This window comes from Ambystoma mexicanum, chromosome 7p (genome assembly GCF_040938575.1).
Source record: "Ambystoma mexicanum isolate Mex_15411 chromosome 7p, UKY_AmexF1_1, whole genome shotgun sequence".
NCBI lineage: Eukaryota > Metazoa > Chordata > Amphibia > Caudata > Ambystomatidae > Ambystoma > Ambystoma mexicanum.
In genome coordinates, this window is record NC_090939.1 from 143,787,986 (window position 1) to 143,808,610 (window position 20,625).

At 47.1% G+C, this 20,625-nt stretch overlaps 1 protein-coding gene across 1 annotated transcript in view; it reads left to right on the forward strand.

Annotated features, from left to right (window-relative positions):
- Positions 1 to 20,625, forward strand: part of TMEM39A (transmembrane protein 39A) — a 632,890-nt gene that overhangs the window by 488,544 nt on the left and 123,721 nt on the right. Inside the window, exon 6 of the mRNA XM_069635929.1 lies at positions 9,817 to 10,165. Coding sequence (XP_069492030.1) covers positions 9,817 to 10,165 — 349 coding nt within the window. The remainder of the gene's footprint in view (positions 1 to 9,816; positions 10,166 to 20,625) is intronic.

Genomic DNA, 20,625 nt, shown 5'->3' on the forward strand with positions numbered 1-20,625 from the left:
GTTATGAGCAATCCTTGTTCATGGACATTCGGAACCGTGGGTTAATCTCCGCCAGTAAACCGGAAGCTAAGGGTGAGCACCCGGAAAAACACCATTGAACTCGTCAATTCAAGATGGCTTGGTTTTCCATTACCATAGGGGCTTTAGACCCTTGAGAAGCAGCCCATCTTTCCCTAATGCGAGTGCTGCCTTAAGGGGCCTTTCTGAAAGGCAACACATACGGGAAGCATGTAGTTCTTGCCTTTAAAAAAAAAAACACCAAATAAAGGCAACTGGTACTCCGAGCAGTGTGGGCACAAAGAGGGATTTGACATCTAATGGGAACAAAGTGTATTTTTATTCTGGATCGAATTAAAGAAAGCCAGCTATAAAGGAAAGCAGTTAAACGTTCTTATAAAAAAAAGAGGCATCACAATTTGGATGTGGTGACGTCACTGTGGTACCCTGCAAGATTACAAGGAGTTTTACGAGACAGATGATTTCTTCCCACAGGTTGAGGTAGCTAATGGTGCTGGGACACGGGGGTAATGTGGTGTATGGGGCGCCACTCTCTTTGCCATACACAGTGACGAATGGTTCCGCATTATATCTGGTCTCTTTTGTTAATTTGGAGGTTTGAGTATATAAATGTCACTGGAGTGTGTGTATGTGGAGGCATTCTCTAGTTACTGATTTTGTGGGATCTCTACCCTGAGTGGCAGCAATGCTCAGCAGATTGGCTCCCCTATTTTTCTGAATATGGCTCCTTGCCATACTGAAATATTGGCTCCCCCTACCCATTCATTCGTTCGATGCCCCTAAACATACAGTACTTGTCTGATTCTCTTCCTTGTTTGGCTTATCCGTTTAGTATCCTCCATTCAATGTTAGTTATTTATTGGGTGTAGACCTAATAGCAAGGAGCCAATCATGTGCATAGACGCAGGCTGGCATTTGCACAGAAGCGGGCTGACTAACAGGCATGTTGTGTACTTTATATGTTTAGGCAGTACAGTGAAATACATCATTGGGTAGATCTGTTATAGAGTGCATCAGGCAGTTGTGCACTATTTGCAAAATAGACAATCGTAATTTAGGGTGTCCTAGCAATAAGTTTTTGGTTAAAGGCAATAAACTTTTGCTTTTTTCTGCCCTCTTATCCCTCCCAGAACTGGCCAATTTGGTGTTGTAAATTGGTTCTGGGGAAGATGGCTGGCATGAATGAGTGTGCAGGTTGGGTACTTAAAATTGTAAGGAAACATTGATTGCAGCTGAACGGGATATAAAGTGCATTTATTCACGCAATGTTTTTTTTTTTTTTTCCTTTTTACATGCGCAATACATCAAAGTTTGCATCAGAGCGTGTATGGGAAGTTCAAACCGCAAGAGACGTAGGACGGGGAACAAGGAAAAAAGGGGCATACAATTCGCCATTGTCTTGAGCTTTGGCATCACTTTCCGAGGGAAGTCGTCTGTAGTGCTCGTTGCATGACTGCTTAGTTTCAGGTACAGTTAATATTGATATTGATCTTCCAATTCAGACAGGTCTGCTTTTACACTTTAAAGAGAAGCCTCTTGGAGGAGTTTCATTTGGAATCTGTTAGTATAGAATCCAGATATATTGCGTTTAAGTCTTTGATATATGCCTAATATTAGGCCGAGATACGTCAGGTTGTCTAGATAACTTTGAAGACGTTAATGAATTAATGATACTAGATTTAATAGTTTAAAGTATGAAATAATTAATACTTAAAGTATCAGTAATTTCTGTGTAATGCTAATCTTATTTGGTTTACTTGCTGATTTGTGCTTGCTTATAGAATGCAGACAAGTGTACAACATGTACAATAATTACATTTTCAATTTATGAAATTTAATGGCTTATGGATTATAAGCACACGTTTTGAAAACATTCATATATATTACTGTGTCCCTCTCATTCCGTTCATTATGGCATTTTTGAACCTCTGCAACATGTTGCGAACCCGCAACTTCTTTTTGTCTGGTCATTCCAAAAAACCTTACTTTGGAGAAAGGTAACGTGATCAGATATAATCTGTGATGGTATCATTGTGGTCATATGCTGCGCAACAGGGGGACGCATAGTTAAGGTGTACTTGCTCAAAATGAATTGCTGACTTTCTGATCGTTTTTTTCCACTGAATTTCAAAGGTTTTGTAATACTATATTTTCTTTAGCTGTGGCAATTTTACATGTTGCACCAATAGGTTTCTGTGGGGCCCACTAGCTATGGCTATGGCCATGGCCACCACTGCACATGCTTCCCCAATAGATTGCTTAAAGGGTACCCATTTCCTTTTTAAAAATGTTTTAAAGTCTTTTCCCATGCCCCTGTTTATTGACGGCAATGAATTACCCATAACCGCAGTTATCCCCAGTATACCCCTGGTTATTTGAAAACGGTCACATTTGAAAACTCTTCCCTGCCCTCGCAGGCACTCACCAAGTACCTCTTGCCATGGTGCCCCACTCTCCTCGGGTGCTTTTCCCCTCCATAACCTTCTCCCGTTAACCTCTATCACTCTTTGTTGTATGTGACTCACTTTCATTCCCGATTACATCTTCCGTTATAGCTGCAGTTAAGTCGCGGGATTCCCCCGGTGATCTTGTGGTTAGACCACCCCCTACTACTCAATTTCGCATGATGTGCTCTTTACCCCTCCAGACCTCTAGCCTGATGCAAATTCCTCCCTTTTCTTCCTCCAAATAGCATTTTTTGAACTTTTCATTTTCTGCTAACCTCGATTATCTCTTGCATCAAGAAAAAAACGAAAAGGCGTTTTTTCATTTCTAAAGAGCATCTCTGCTGCAATGCACCATGGGAGATATAGCTATTATTTTTGGAGAAGGGGACAGCCCCTTCCCAATCAAATATTTTAAAACTACTGGCCTAAATAACCCTAGACCTGTTCCGGAAATTACATCATTGCTTCATGCCCAAGTTGTTTCCTGCTTGGTCCAATACCGTCCAGTGTTTTGTGCTCTTCGCCATTCACAAATATGGGCTTTTTCTCTATTGTAAAATGAATGGGAGTAGGCCGAAATCTTTCCCACAATTTCCAGTCTGGGGATGGCGAGGTGGCCGAGGTAGGGTTTGGGGGGCGAGGGGGGTAGGGAGGAGAAGAGGGAGCATGACAAACTTTGTTTGGAAAATTTCATCCAAACCCATTCACCAAGTCAAAAGTTATTAGCAGTCCAATTTTGGGATTGACAATCACCCAAATACTAAAGCTGTCCGAATGAGTATGTATATTTCATGATTACAAGCACCTTAATGCTAGGATGAGTGTTGTAAAAAATTAAATGAGGAACAAGTACTGTATGCATGATGTATGCAGTGACTCAAGCATTCAACTCTCCCGCTCCCCACCCCCAGATATATTAATCAAATACAATGATCTGTGGTCCTTATGTTCCCAGAATGCGCTTTCATTTTTTGTAAAGCAGCCAGAAACCTTCATTGCACACACCATTTTGTCTCTCAAAATGTCCTCCTTTTTGGAAAGTAGTGTGCTCAGATTGAAACCAATGATCTATTCTTCTGTGTTCAGGACATTCCTGAGGGACACAAGTAAGGATAGTGTGGGTTTTCAAATACCGCTTCTGCTCTTAGTCTAGTTTTCAGCATACAAACGCAGCATCCCTGGTGCCTCCTTCAAGAATCGTGTTTTTCTATGGTTGCCCTGCTGTCAGTAGTGGCTGGAGTGGCTCTAGCAAAGGCTAGATGGCATGACTCACCTAAAAAGAGAGAGTGGGAGGGAGACCGAGATGGAGACAGATCGCACATGCTGTTTCGGCATAGGATATGATGGGTACAAATAGTAATCCACAATTCCTTCTTCTTTCCATTCACTCTCTGTAATTATGTTCTTTTATACACCTAAGTGTTGAGCGATCTCTCATTTTTTTATTTACATGTGTATTCTTATTCAAGTCTACATCATATGCAATTATCCTAAACATTTTCCTTTTTGTTTTTGCGCAATCTTCCCCAATGCCCCTTGCATCCTTTATCGATAAGGCATTACATCTTCTACATGCAAGGTTGCATGTTACAGAGATCATGTATGTATTGATAAAGAGCTTTTACTTAGAATCTGCACAGGAAAACATTGATCTGCATCTGCCACCATGCATTCTTCCATTATCTGGTACAGTTACGTTGTCAACAAATGTCATTCCAGTCTACACTTAATATGTCCCAGCAGAGCTCTGAAAATTGTGCAGTATAGGAGTTACATGCTCAAGGTGAGAGACCTATCTCTGCACCAGAAGGTGCATCCGAAAGTGTGCTAAATGCTTGCAAAACCAGTCCTGTTTATGAAATGTATACACCTTGAAAGACAACCTAATTAACATACTATAAGAGCAAAGGCAAGAGTGTAGACTAAATACAGTTTTGCACAATGCAGCAAATACGTGTCACAGATCTCCTCAAGAACACACCAACTCTCAAAGACGATCCAATTGTGTTCAGAAAGATTTTTCTTTTGCTGCTTCCCTTCTGCAGACATCTGTGGACCCCTCCCACCCCCCACCTTTTTTCTGTTTTGTACCTGTTCTGACTTTTGAAGGCAAATTAAACCTTTTTTTTTACTTCTTTCCTTTGCTATGCTCATGTGTTAATCAGTCCCTAGGTATATCAGTGCAGAAGAACGCTGTTTTCCATTGTGAAAATCTTTGCTTATTGTACACTGCACTATTCACATTACAGAGAGGTGTGTCCCTATGATTTTGTTTTTGGTAACTGTGGTTGTTACTTGCATGATGTGCCCAAAACGGTGGCTGGTGGCAGCAGATAATTTTCTACTGTCTTTCCTTTAACTTTTATGTTTACTTTTACATTTCACAGCTTAATGCCTTTTAGAGCACCATATGCTCTAAAATGGCTGTACCTTGAGATTTTTGCGTGTCCTTCAACCATCTTGTATGTTGGCATTCTTCCTGCCCTAGACGGACTGTATGCGCAATGTACTGTCTTTCCCGGGGAATGCAGTGGTGTTTGTGGGCCAATATGGGGCTGGGACTTTTTACTCCCTGTCCACATCCATGCCAAAGTGTATGTAGCTCAGCAGATCTAGTGGCCAGGGGCTGTCTATGATTGGACAGCGCCTGCCAGTTGGAATGGTTCTGATACAAGGCATACATTAGTTAACACAAATTGATTAGCAGGGTTTGCTAATTAACAGTTTCTGGATTAGCAAGCTCACTTATTTGAATAGCAATTTTTTACAAATATTTATGTCACCAGAAATAGTTTGCACTCGAGACATAAAATGAGCAACGAGCCAGCATTTCTGTGTACGTCTGAAGTAAGACATTAGTGACATTAGTGTCTACAATGTAAAGTTTAGCTGCGTCAATGGAAACAAGGTAAATACATAAAATAAGGCTCTGAAAACAGACCAGATGCAACTATTGATCACTACTTTGAATAAACATCTAGTATTCATTATGTTAATGCTAATGGGTCATGTACCGCACACTCTTGCAACTTGTGTGGTCTCTTGGTGCTATGGTGGATCTGCAATGGAAGGAGTTTTGGTGGTATGCTAGTGGGATCGAGAGGTTAGAGCAAGAGAGATTTGATGTGCTGTTGGCAGCTTCAGTTAGGAGAGACCAGTCACTGAGCATAGGTCCGCTTTCGGTTGATAGCCGTCGTGTGGTGCTGAGGTATGATTGTGTATTGTATGTTTTGGTGTTGGTTTGAAGTGCATGCAGTTTGTGGTGCGGTAGGTGTGGTTGTGTGTAGTTCAGAGGTTGAGGGTATGCAGAATGGTGAGTTTTTAGTATGGTTAGTTAGGAGTAACACATTTCCCACCCCCAACACTCCATCCAAGTGTGGTACATTTCCTAACCCCAAAATCCTATCCAAGTGCGATAGATTTCCCACCCCCAAAAATTCATCCAAGTGGGAAAGAAAGTAAGAATAAGTAGAGCAAATGGCGTAGCAGGCAGAGAACTTGGGAAACTAGGTTGAATATTCTATTTTGCAGACATCTCACTTTCAGCATCACTGGTAGAAAGCGACAGGGTTATAAGATAGTTTCAAGGAGTTTGTGTTTACTCATCAGTAAGACGCACTTTACCCTACAAAATGAAATATAGTTGACATTATGAGATTTCCAATACATTAACCTAAACATTACTGAAAAACATGGAGACAATGCAGTATTTCACAGTTGCAATACTGTGTACTGTAATTATGTAAAACTTCCATTTTTAGGAATGGAATTGCAGCACTGTCTTTTAAAAAAATAAAGTTAACACATTGTAGTCTTTTCCAAACAGACTATAGTTGGCATAATGAAAGTAGTTTCCTGATTACTTCCGATTTGCAATTGTTTGAAAAAGGGAGACCCTTTCTTGGCTAGCACTCCCACATAGGACCTAGGCACTTTCAGGAGCGGAGGAGATGTTTACTGCTGCACTCTCCCGCCGTTAGCCCCTTTAAACTTGCAGTGAGCAGAGAAAGGAGAGCCTAGAGAGCCCTGAGGACAAGAGTGGAATGCAGGGTGAGCTGTGTTCTCATTGAACAAGGTAATTTAAATCTTCTGCTGTGCTACACAAGTGTCATTTAGCAAACCTACAGAATTGCATAGCAAATTGCTAGGCAATTGCTTTTGCAGATCATTACTATTGGTTAGATTGGAAGGGCGACTTCTGGATATGGAGGACTCTTGCAGCCCTTCATCAGATCGTTGTTGGAGTGAAGACCCTTGTGAAGACCCTGAATTAGTTGTTTCAGCCAACCAGCATTGTCTTCAACCGTCCTGTCAAAGCACTGTTCCTTTGCTGATCTTCAGAAGGTCTTCACTGGTTCTGTGATGCCATGACCGGTAGGAATAACCAGTCTTGACCCCTCTTTGAGGATCCTGCCCTTGGAAGCCTTTGGAGGTGCCTGGAATCATCCTGTAGTCTTACCAGCTCTCTTGCTGCATCGGTCGTCACTCTAAGTTTGGACTTAAGACTCGTTTGGCCTTCAACTTGTGAAACAATTACCTCTCCCTACAGTTGCTGCTCTCCAGCCGAAGAGGGACCTTGCAGGCCAAGCTTCTTTGTTTCCACCACAAAGGTTGACTACCGAAATGACTTGGCCCACGCTGATCACTGCCTTCAACATGGCCAGGGGGGTCTTCTGAGGTAGTCCACAACTTGGTGATCCTTTCTTCATTGTGCCAAGATCATCCATCTGTCCAGTCCTAGGAACCGTCTTGCAAGAGTGCAGAACCTCTGATTAGCCAGACCTAAATCCCAACGTTGAAAGTACCCCTCTGCACCTGTGACTCCTAGAGCTGGAACTGAACCAAGACTCCGAACACGGGTTCCAGCAATTATAGGAGTTGCCAAACTGGTCCCCGAGTGAATCTGAGTACAGTTTGTGAGTACAAATACATGTGCCTAACCCCCAACCCCTACCTCCATAGGTTCGACAGGCATAAGGTCCTTAACCTACCTGTTCTTTGTCTGAATGTGATCTGTGGAGTTCTGGTCAAAGATCCTTCTCTGTGCTTCTCTTAAGGTTCGTTGGATTGGGAGATGGTCTCCAAAGAGCTTTACTTTCATTATTCTTCCAACTTTGAGACATTTACTTTCCCAGCACTGGTTGCCACTCCTTTAAAGACTCCTAGCCTTCTGAAAAGAGCTGCATTGGGACCTGTGACTCTAAGGTCATTTGGCCCCATCTTTCGTAGCTATGAAAGTCGTTTTAATGTGTAGTTCCTCTATAAGGCTGTGTATCTTATTTCTAACTCCTTACTTGCATATTAGTTCTCTAATTTGGTCATTAATTGCCTTGTTCTTTAGGCACTTGCTTTTCTACATTACTTTAAAATACAGTTAACACAATACTAATCCACAATTTTAAACTGTTAGTGCTCTGTAGCCACAGCACCCCGAAAGTGTACATGGATATAATAATAGTGTATGTTTAGTGTGAAACCTACCTGTGGTATGTAATTGCTAAGAGATTGTCTAAAGGCTTAAATAAATTGTGTTTTTATGCATTCTGCCTAACTTGTATTCTTGAGAGTGCTATTTGTATGCTTAACTTAACTCTTGACCTCGACTAGTGTCTTTCCTGGTTCTTCAGCAGAACAGGGGGTCCTCGCCAAATCTGTCTGTAGGGCTGATTCTGAAAACCCATCGTAACAAAGGTTTAATATTAAAATATTTGAATCGTTTTTTTTAAAAAAAAAAGGGTTCTCTCCCTATAAAAGCAAAGCTCTCCAGCAGCACTGTCTTTTCACTTAGTCTATCACGACCTGATTCTCCTTGCTGTGATGTTCTATCCTTCCTTTCCCTTCCTTCTACTTCCCTCCCTTCTCTTGCTCCCACTCTCCTCCTTCTCTCCCGCAGTCCCTCTGAAGTTCTTCCCCCCTACTGCTTCTCTCACTTGCTCTCTACTAATCTTTCCCCTCTCTTCTACTATTCTCCACGCCCTCTGCACTATACTCCAACTCTACATCACAAACCAACCTCGCAGCGATCCTTATTTCACTTTTTCATGCACCTGGTTCAAGGCTCACATACACCCCCTACTCTTACACTTAATGTCGATCACTCTCTTCACTCACCATGCATGTACTCACACCCAAGCTCGCTTTCTCTCACCAACCAATGCCTTGCTTTACACGCATTCTTTCTAATCCTCCTCCAGGCTCTATTGCACTTGCCTTCCTCCCCTTGTTCCACCTCCTCCTCCTCCTTCCTTGACCTCACCCGAACAATCCACACTGCTCTGTTTCCTGTAACCCCTTTTATGATTCTCCTCTCCCTCCCATTGGTCCTGGCTTCCACCTGGCTCCCTATTGCTAGGTTGTTTATTCCCTGGGGTTGTGTCATACAGATCTGAGGGTTTGAAATGCCTCTGAAACTTTACCCCCTCGAGCTCTGTAGGTGTTCTGCAATGCCGGAAATCTGCAAATGTGACCCCTGAGAAACATAATCCCTCCCAGTTCTTAGGAACGTGTTTTGCAGAGTCGCGTCTGCAGCACGTAACTCGTTGTGGCCTTGCCTTGCTGTTCACTGCCGGCTCACTGTTGGGCTACTCTTTTCATCCTCTGTCGCAAGGACTTCTGGGCTCTGGAATCCTTAAAGACAGGAGAACAAACCTTGGCCAGAACAGGGCACAGCAGGTATGGGGTGATAACAAGTAGTACCTCAGTTGTAGCCAGGCATATGTATAAGGAATAGAGACTGGACCCCTCCAAACTCTGTCACCCCACCTCTGCGGCAGGACTAGCTCTGGCAAACACCCTAGTAAACCACCTACCCCAGGTCGAGAGGGGTCCCAATCCTTCTAATCCTCTCTTGACAGGGTCCGGTCCCTTGCCCTGTCACATAAGGAAGACCAAATGGGCTTGCTTGTCCTTACCTTGCCTATATCTGGATCATTAACCAAGCCAAATGGTCTCACTACTGGTTTTTTGCACTGTACACACTACTATTGGTTTACTGCATACAGATCCTTCAGAAAACCCTGTGATGTCACTTCAGCTTTGTAACACAGCCCACACCCTCCCTATTACTGGTGTTTGGCACCACCTATTGCTTAATGATGTTCCACACTACATAACCCTCCCTCCCCCACGTTCCACTTCAACACTGCAGGAACATCTCAGTTGAGGATGGAACTCTGCAAGAATCCTCTCCTCACCTGTTCCAAACATAAGTAACCCTCCACTTGATTTCTCAAAGATCACCCACCTTCTTCCACTGTGTTCTATCTCTTTCCTTTGCTCTTCGTAGTAAGTTACCCACCATTTGCATTATGTGACCTACCTCTCACCAGGAACCCTTTTCTTCTCTTGCCAGGTTTGGTGTTTATGTGCCGCTCTGCTGTTTTCATCAGGATAACCGAACGCAGCCTCTTCCTACAGATTGCAGCTACTTGGTACAGGACCACATGGTCGAAGACAATGTGTCCAACATCAGCAGTCTGGTTAAACCCAAAGACTTCCTCTCACTTCTTCGAGAGTCATTGCGGGAACAGTTTAATAACCCCACCTCCATCCCTGCTCACAGTTGTCCACTCTCACCAGATCTCATACGAAATGAGGTTGAGTGCTTGAAAGTCGACTTTAACCGAAGAATCAAAGAAGTTCTCTTTAACTCACTTTTCAGTGCCTACTATGTAGCGTTTCTGCCACTCTGTTTTGTAAAGGTACGTACTGGCTTGCTTCATATGAATAGGTGCTTGGCAATTACATTATTAATGAATCCCTTCCTCACACAGATACTTAATTTTATGAAATTGTTCCAGTGGAAGGCTGGATCAGATATCTTTAAATAGTCACCAGTGGGCATTGGGCCATCTCCAAGAAATTGCAATCCCAGTTGTTTACTGGTCATTTATTGTGGTTTCCCTAAAGACTGTTTTCAGCTTTGTTATGCATGCAAAAGGCAGATGTCTCTTTCGGATTCACACCAACGCTTTATAGTTATTTGGGACTTGTGTCCCTACCATACTTGACATTGTAGGTCCACCCTGGCAAACATTTCAAATCTCTATAAGGCACTGAGCAAGTTAAGTAGGGGAATCCATTCCAGTACTCCGCACTGAGTCATCCTCCTCACGATGTGACCTGACCTGTGTTCATGTCCACGGAGCTGGACAACAACAAAAGGAAGGCATTTCACAGAGAAAACCTCTGGTCCTAACAGCATTCATCACTGATTGGAGGTAGTGACACTTAAGAACGCAGAGTCTCGAGCATGAGAACAGTTCTCTTGAGGAAGAACTGAACTAATAAAAGGAAAGATAAAAGAAAAGGTACTATTTTCTTGCAACTCCTCCGTAAAGACCTGTCGGTCATTGTTGGCCTTGTTTGAACTGAAGCCTTCACCCTCTGATCCACCTCAAACTGTACATACACAAAACAGCAGCATGAAGCATAACCCCGAATGCTGTATGCCCTAGGAATTGGCTTTGAATCAATCTTTCTGTCGGTGCATGGGCATCAGGGATGCCATTAATAATTGTTCTTCTCCAGGGGGGCCTTCCTTGCTACATGTTGGAACATGCGCAATTTGTTCAGCCCGGGCCTCAGAAGTGGAAAAAGTCCATAGAAAACCGGTCTTAGGTTGTACTGGAAATGTTTCATAACACTCATCAAGTCATCTACCTTGTCTTTTAGGAATTTGGGGCTCATCTGTCTGAGCCTAATGCTGAAGATTCTCTTGACTAGTCTTTCAACTGATCCTTAATTTGTAGAGCTTGCTGTTTGGTTACAGAATCCAGTGGTATAGATACTTCTCCATTGTTGTATTTTTCTGATTAATATCTTGGCCTTCAGGTGAATTCAGCTTCATGGATGTCATTCTGTCTAAGGCAGCAGGGACCGTAAGGCTGTCAGCACCTATGAGAGCCTTGGAGTGCCATGCACTGACTGACATTCTTAAGGTGGATATGAAATCAGAGGTTTTAATGTCTTTTAGTGTGAGTCTAATGAAAACCCTGTATTTATGGGGGTGAAACCTTCCTCTTGCCATTCTGCAATCCAAGAGAGCAAATAAGCATAAGCCGGCTCTCATCTGCTGACCTAAGTCAAACTTATTTTCACATCTTCCCCCTTATATGAAAATGTTGTACGTTTGTGGGCACCTGGAGATTACATCCTGTAGTCCTGGCTTGCACGCTGCCAATGTCAAGCATCCCTTGGCATGTTGCAGTCACACCTTGTGGGATGTGGTGTAATGGCATTGACAAACTCATCACAAGACATTCAGAAGTCTCATCTAGAGTCGCTACAATGCTGCAAAGCAAATCCTGAAGGTCTTGGTTGAGCCTGTCAACTGTTTTGGTATGGCAGTGGGCACGGTTACCTTGCAGCATTTTGGGGAGGAGGGTCATCTAGGTTTTCACTTGATTTGCAGAGCATGTTGATGAATACGATTGTTTGACGGACAACCTTTTTTTGGATTAAAAGCAGATGAGTCCCTTTCCTGCCCTTCACCCTCCCTGATGTGTGTTTTCGTATAAATATTGTTGTTAATCACAGCATAACTCTGCATTTAGTGGTAGGAAGCGGATGCTATACCTCACTGACGTGTTTACCTCATCAACCCACAGGGTTTTGACAAAGGTCCTAGCAATGGTGGCTACTCGCCTCAGGAGTGAACAGGTGCACACATCTCTGTACGTGGCTGCCAAGGCCATTTTATTATAAATGGTGTTCCTTTATTTCGGGAGGACATGCATGCTTCTTTCTTAGGTGCTTTCCCTAGGCTTCAAGAAAGGTCCAATCTGTCACCATCAGAGGTGAGTTAGGTTGTTATTGCAACTCAGGTCACTTGGTATTGGCCCACAACTCTTAATAATAATTAATAATTAGCATTTATATAGCGCTACGAACCCTCGGGTATCTGAGCGCTGCTTATTATTACCCACGGTATGTGGTGCTCATTTATCGACCTCGGAAGGATGAAAGGCTGAGTTTGGCCCTGCCGGGATTCGAACCTGCGTTAACAGGCTCTGCACAGATGTCAAAGCAGCACTCTACTCGCTGTGCCACTTGATGCCTGCATCACTCTTGGTTGTGAGACAGGAGGATGACCTTGGCGATGCAGGTTAGGCCTGAACTGATTAGTTTGTAATGACCTTTATTTAGGGAATATATTTACTTTCCTAGTGACAGCTAAATATCCCTGATCTAATACCTCCCACCATGACCCAAAATCTGGGGCAAGAAACAAGCTGTTAAATCTGAATATTCGTTTTTATTTAAATTATTTCGGGCTGTTTGTGTATGAAAACAGGCCTGCTGCTGTATATTTCAATTCACAATAGAATATCCAACTTATTTTGCCTAATCTCAACAATAGCTTTAAATATATATTCATCATATAAAATGGCAATTTTAGACCTGATTTGGACAGTCTAATAATATCTGAAAATATGAAACAGAATACTTCATTCTCTGTTTTAAATGACACAACCACGAAGAAACAGTTCAATAACATGGGGATAATGCGCGCGCAGTTGGGAACAGTGCTGTGGGCGAGTGCTGTCTCGCTGTGTCCCTCTGTGAATTTAAGCGAAGGAAAAGGTGTTGAATGGACATTAATATTCTTTGTTGCTGCTGCTAAAACACTAAAGTGCTGGACTGCTGTTGATTGGCCCCACAGCACGACAGTAATTAATTCCATTGGCTATCAGGGCGAGACCTGCCCCATACACCGGAAGCCTACAAAAAGAGCAGGCAGTACGCAGTCGGGAAGAGTGCTGTGGGCGAGTGCTGTTCCAGTGACTCGGCGCTCAGGGGGAACAAGGAACATATAAGGCAGTGAGTAATTATTTGCATTTTCTGAATGCTCACAAAGCTTAGTAGGACTGGTTCTTTTTTCCCTTCATTGTTATTGTATTTTCCTTTCATTCCCAAGTTCCCTCACCATTGCCCTGTGGGCGCTTTGAAACACAATTTACTTGATGTATAAGCGCCTTACAAATGCACAATAAAGAAATTACAGCTGGTGAGCTTTCGAAGTTACTGTTTTGGTATTAAAAATATCACTCCAACGCTAGTGCTAGCATAATTATGGTTGTAAAAAGAAAAGATAAAAACGATTGCAACCTAAGAAAGGGGCGTGTTCGAGCAAAAGAGACTGGAGTCCTTCATTCGACTCTCAATATTCCAAATGGCAATAATGAGGTCGAGGTGCAGGCACATGTGCATGGAAACTTGAAAGAGTAAACTTACTTTGTTTTATCCAATGCAGCATGTAATGACCCTATATTAATCTCTTCCGGGCCGGTCATGTGTAATGGGGCTCTACCAACCAATATAGATAAGAATGCTGCTGAACGTAGCACATTTGGAGGTATAGATTAACCACTCCCTCCTTGACCTGTGCTATTTGATACAGCGGAGTATCGCAGTGGAGGACATAACACTGAACGTGAGTAATACATTGATTGTGACTGGAGTGAAAAAGGTCATGGATACCACTGCAATTGAAAATAAGGAAACTATCTGCTTATCGGCCTCACCTAATATATTTTGACAGTCTGAAACTATTGGAGAGTGGAGTGGAGTGCTCTCGGAAAGCATGAAAATCTGACCACAGACCTCCAATCTTGTATGGCAACCACCCATTTGCACTAAAAGTGCTTAAAGGGCACCGTCCCCAGAATGAGTTGTTCTGCAAATACTTGATTTGCAAACAGCACTGCTGTGGACTGCCATCTGACACAGTCCACAGTGTGTTGAGGTAATCTCCCAGCAAAGTGAAACAATGTGGAAATAGAGTTGGTTGAGGCCTCTGTGTGCTCAGAAAGCCTGCTTTCTAAGAAGCTGCATATGCACGCAACCTGAGCAAAAGAGGCATCCAGGAAACAAGACACTATGAATAGAAGTGACCAACAAATCGGAAATAAAAGTGTTAGGTGGCGCTGTTGAGCAGCCCAAGATGGCTGCTTAGCTTTGGAGCTCCGTGTGGCTCCGGCCAAAATCCGCCCACAGCTGCGGTCTTCTCCATCCCTGCCACACCACACTTTGCTGAGCTGTTCCTCTATCCCTCCTGCCTGCTGCCTGACAATCCTGGTCCGAATGGGCCCCTGGTGACCAGCTAACGGGACTCTTGAGTCGGCTGCCTGTTGGCCTGCAGGGGCCTCCGTGCCCACCCGGCTCCGCCTCTTTCCTACGGCGGGTGGTGGAGCGCTGCGTTCTGTGCCCGTGTGTCCTGCCCCCCTCCTAAGGGCACCCGCAGCACGGCCGGCGAACAACTACTTGAGGCGGGATCGCGCCATCGTCTGTGACGGCCCCCTCCTTGGAGCGCGCTGTTGCACGGGCGGCCGCCACGGGGGCCTGCGCTGGAGAGTGCCCCGGCTCCCTCCCTCGCTACTACCGCCGGAGCGCTCGCCTTGGCACAGCGCGGGGCGGCTGGGCTGGAGTCTGGCTGCCCTTGGGGTTACGTGGCCCACTAACCTGGGCGGAAGACCGCAGCATCCAGGTGAGGAGCGGAGGAGGGGCTCACGCTGTGGTGCTCGCGGTGCCCCAGGGCTGGCCCTCGACTCCTCGCCTTGCTGCTCCCTGGAGCCCGGATCCTTTCACCCCACCCTGGAGTGGGGCACCATACCCTGCCTGCCCCGGGGGTGGGCTTGCAGGGACACGTGCTTATAGCACTGGACACCTCTTCAATCCCCATCATTGGGGCCCCGGACTGCACCATAGCCCCCCCCCCCTTACGCTCGCAATTGAAGAACCCTTGGGCTAGTGGTGCGCTTGGCCTACATTCCCCCCCTTTGATTGGAGGCGTCTGGGCTCCTGGGGGAGCGAGGCCTGACAAACTGAACTTCCACAGTACCCCCAACCTAACAGAAGTGACCCCATATGCAACTGCTACATTTTTGTCAGGTGGCTACTCGCATTTGTGGATTGGCGGCCTCCCCCTCTTGGCCCCTGAGGGGCCTTGCGCTCTCTATCTGGCTGCGGCCTCCATTGCTGCCATAGTCTGTCCGCACCACCGCCACGGGCGTTGTGCCCGCTGCCTGCCATCGCCTCGATCCCTTCGCCATCCGCTCTCCCCCATTTGCTGCAACTGTGAGCCCCCGCATCACCCGGGATTGTCCCGGCAATGTCGAACAGATCTAGAGGGGCCTTGAAGGGGGCAGCCATGGACAAATTTACTAAGACTGTCCCGAGGTCGGAGGCTGGTCACACATCATCCCTGCAGGAGGAAACTGAGCCTGACCCTCACCCCTGTACAATGACCCTCGATTTGACTACACTTATGGAATCTATGGCCAAAAAGTATGCCTCCTTCCACGAGAAGTTAGATGACATTAATGCCAATGTGGCCTCCCTAAAAACAAGAGTGGACCAGGCGTCTACCAGAATAACTGACACTGAAAGTAGAATATCAACGAATGAAGATGATATTCAGGTGCTGCAGAACACTGTTGCCTCCTTATCGCGGGACATGAAGAGTGTGAAAGCAAAGTGCGACGACTTGGAATCGCGCTGTTACTCACCAGTTGCTGGACTGGTCGGGGCGTTGCTCAACCTTGTGATAAAACCGAAGAGGGAGCAGCTCCGGTAAGTATTCAGTCTAAGCTGGAGTGTACAATGGTACGATCCAGAACCAGACCTCCTCAACTCGAGGACCTCTTTAAGGCAACATACCCCTTTGCTGTATAACAAAAACAGTCAGAGGAATCAATTACCCAAAAGAGCGGTGAAATCCACACCATCAAACCCAGGCTGTAAGAAATATACAAAAGCACATTTATACGTCACTGACTTTGGACATCACTGCATTAATTCAAGATCAGACCAAACAACAGTACCTGAAGGAAGGGTTTGATAGGGCTCTATGGCAACTGCGGGTGGTTAGACTGGGACCAAGAATACTGGAAACAAAGAAAGGATAGGTAAGAATGATAACCTCTTGATTCCCAGGAAAATAAACACCAATGACCCCAGGCTTACCCAATAGGTGTTTTCAGGAAGGAATGTACTAGGCAACGGAAGGAAAAAATAACAAACAGGAAGGTTAGGATAGGAAGACTAGCCCGAACGGAACGAGGGTCGCAACCTAGGTCCGGGATTGTGCACTACAGGAGAGCGTTCAGAAAGTCCACGTTTGCTGGTGAAAAGTGTCCCAAACACAGTAGTTCACACGATAGTTCCCTGGGTAGTTCTGGTAACTTCCAAACACAGGAGTGTTCGAATCCGTCTATAACTGGCTTTGGTATGAGTTTGTTGAGCAGCACAGAGACTTGACAGCCGGAGAGGCGGGCAGGCAGGCAGGCTTACCTTAAGGAACAAAGGCAGCGTGGGGGCTCAGCAGGTAGGCAGAATCGCTGCTGAGGAAACTGCTGCAAGGTGCGGCGCACTGGCAGGATGGCTGGCTTGAAAGAACGAAGGCAGCGTGGGGGCCCGGCAAGCAGCTGGGACTACTGCCGCGGAGCCGCTCCGAATGAGGCAAGCCGACGGGATGGCTAGCCACGGTCCAACTTGATATCCAAGGGTAATCTGATAGACAGGTCGAGAAATGTTCCGAGTTCAAAAGGTGGAAGAAATCTGGATCAAAGTAATGGTATGACGAACGCTAATTAGAAGCAGCGTTAAACCTTTGGCAATCGTATTTAAAGGAGGAGGCGTTACCTTCCGCGTAGTGCACGTAATCGCCGAGTCATGTGACTACCCGAAACACGGGCAGCGGAAAAGCCACGTCTCCATGTTAACCTCCAGCGTTGCCAAACTGGAGATGCTTGGAGACGGGGAACGCGGCGGCGATTCATAACAGTATCCACCCGCAAAGGCCACGGCAACCCCCTGGCAGCATGGAAGGCTCGTAACACAGCAGGTGAGTGTATATCAGACAGGGGTTCCCATGTGCGGTCCTCCGGACCATTTCGAGGGGATTGGGTCCTCTGACGTATTTCATATCTTTGACAGTAATCACCACAGCTGTGCTGCTTCGGAAAATTTCCTGCGTCGATGACGTCGATGCGCCGTCCCCGAGGACATCCTCTGACGGCCGACGTCACAAGTAGGACGCACGACGCCCGTAGCCTCAGTTTTTTCCGCGAACGTGTTCACTTCGTGAATCTCGGTACGCCTCGACTCTTGGAGTTCTGTTATATTCTATCTCGGTTCTTTGAACCTGTTCGGTCTTTGTGAAAATCCTGTTCGTGACGATGTCTACCTCGTCTTCAACCCCGCGTCCGGGCTTCAAGAAATGCGGGGATTGTGGGTCCAAGATGTCGGTAACGGACTCGCACAACGCCTGCCTCTGGTGCCTCGGGGAGGCCCACGACACGGACGACTGTGTCGACTGCCAGTCGCTTACGGCCAAGGCCTTGCGGGAGCGCAAGAAGTTGTCAGTAGGTAGGGTGTCTAAGCCCAGGAAGTCGAGGTCTGCGGGGCTTTCAACGGATGATTCGAGAGGCGACTCTCCGTGTCATCGTCGGAGGTCCAGTGGGTCTCCTTCCAGGAGTCGGTCTCGCCACTCCTCTGCCTTTTCGAGGCAATCCCGGAAGCGCCGGCATCGGTCGCCTTCCCCGTCCTCTTCCGAGGACACCGCCTGTCGGCGGGTCGCTTATCCCAACATGCAAGCAACACCAGAGGAATGGGCTTCCTTCGGGAAGAAGTTGTTGGTGATTCTTGAATCGCAGGGCACCGGTCTGTCCGCACCTCCGAGTGGGGTCGGTCGTGATCGGTCGAGAGACACCGCTCGCACGCCTTCGGGCTCGAGTCGTCGGCACGGTTCGCGGGAGAGGTCCCGCTCGGACAAGGGTAACCGTTCTCACCATGCCCGTTCCAGGTCCCGGTCATCGACGCGCTCGAGACCGCGTGATCCTGTGCCGTCTTCGAGGAAGACGTCTACGCCTGTGGCGCCGAGGTCGTCGACGACCTCTCTCGAGGTGCCGCTTTCGAGGGGGTCGTCGACGCTGTCGGCGCCTAGGTCGTTAAAGGACACGCTCAGAGCCCTGGCTTTGAGGCCTGCGTCGACGCCGCCGGTGCTGGCGGCACTGCAGCTGACGTCGACGCCGATTCGCTCGGTGCCGACTCGTTCGTCGCCCTCGGCGCCTTTCGAGGCGGTGGTGTTGGAGGGGCCCCGTGGCATGGGGGTAGCCCCTAGAAAGGCTCTGGCTAAGGTCAGGCATAGCTTTGGTCCCCAGGTGTCTTCCTCTCACCGCCTGGAGTACATTTCAGAGGGTGATGAGGGCTCTGATGAGGGCTTGGTTCCGGTTACGGTGCCTGATGAGCTTCTTTCGGGCCATAGCCAATTTGATGACCTGAGGCAGTCACTGCATGATGCCAGTGGACTGGACACCTCTCCGGAGGTGGAGTTTTGTTGGCCAGAGCCTGGCACTCATGCCGATTCTTCGTACCAGCGCCTTATGTCTCGGGTCACCGAGTACTTGGGATGGTCGGCTCCCCCAGGGGAGTTTGTTCAGGATGATCTCACGGACATCCTTGATCTTGGTCCCCCCACTGACCCAATACTGCCGTTTCATATGGCTCTGCAGAGAAGGGTGGCGGCGGCTTGGACTGCTCAGGAGAGTCTCCCGGCAGGGGGCAAGTCTTTGTCACGAAAATACCATCCAGCCAGTAGCCACTCCGGAGAGTTTGGTGGTGCAGGCGGCGACTACACTGCCAAAGCAGGCGTCGTATCCTACCATCCCTCCGGATAGGGACGACAAATGTTTTGATGGCTGGGGGAAGAAGGTGTTTACTTCAGGGAGAATGGTGCTTCAGGCGGCCAACTCCATATGTGCCTTGTCTCGTATCACACACACTCTGTGGAACTGTTGCATTAGCGGCTGAACATATTCCAGAAGGGGACGAACGGGATGGTTTCCTTGCTATGGTTCAGGATGGCAAGGATGCCATGTGTGAGGCCGTTCAGTCGGGTTTGGACATGGCAGATTGTGTCAGCCAGTCCATGGCGGCGAGCACCGTAATACGCAGGTTTGCGTGGTTGCGGAAGTCGGGGTTTGCTCCTGATGTGCAGTCCCAGCTCCTCAACATGCCCTTTGACGGTGAACATCTTTTTGGCAGCAAGGCTGACGAGAGAGCCTTGAGAGGTTGCAGACCTCCAAGGCTGCAGCGAAGTCGTTGGGCGCTGCAGTTCGACAACCTCCGCCTTTTCGTCCTAGGGGACAACAATGGAGGGAAGGTTCCTTTCGCTATTACTTCTCCTTCAGTAAAGCGAGAGGAGCTGTCAGTCAAAGAGGCCACCGTAAGAGTGCCAGAGGTGGAAAACGGGGTACCGAGGTGCCAAGGCCGCTCGGGCAGTTGCCTCTTTGCCCTCAGGCAACGCCGCAGCCGCTTCAGCTCAATCATGAGGCCATGTCCCATGGTTCGCCGGTTGGGGGAAGGCTGGCGAAGCATCTTGCAGAGTGACGCGCCATTACTTCAGATGTGTGGGTTCTGGAGATCATAACCCACGGCTACTGTCTTCCCTTTCGGCAGAGGCCTCACGACAATCCACCTGGGAACCTCTCTTTGAAGAGTCCGGATCCGCTCCTTGCGCAGGAAATTCAAGCCCTGCTGGAGAAAGGCGCCATAGAACTGGTGCCTGTAGCGGAGAGGAACATAGGATGGTATTACCCTTATTCTTTGATTTCGAAGAAAGACTGGGGATTGAGACCCATCATGGACTTGCGCGGTTTGAACAAACTCCTCAGGAAGGACAAGTTCAAGATGGTTACTCTCTCTCAAGTCCTCCAGGCCCTTCAACTTCAGGACTGGTTGGTGTCTCTCGATCTCAAGGACGCTTACTTCCATGTGCCAATCCATCCCAAGCACAAGAAGTACCTGAGGTTCGTGGTTGGCGACTCGCACTTTCAGTTTTGGGTCCTGCCGTTCGGATTGAGCTCCGCCCCAAGGGGTTTCACCAAGCTCATGGTGGTGGTGGCAGCGCATCTCAGGAAAGGGGGGATTCACGTCTACCCTTACCTGGACGATTGGTTGATCAGGGGGAGCTCTCCCGACAAGTCCTGGATCATCTGTCCGTCACCTGCCACTCCCTTAACAAGCTGGGCTTCTCCCTCAATTTAAAGACGCCCCATTTGACGCCAACACAGCGGCTCCAGTACATCGGAGCAGTGCTCGACACATCCCTGGGGCTGTGTTTTCCTCCCCAGGTGAGGGCTCTTCACATTCAGCAGAT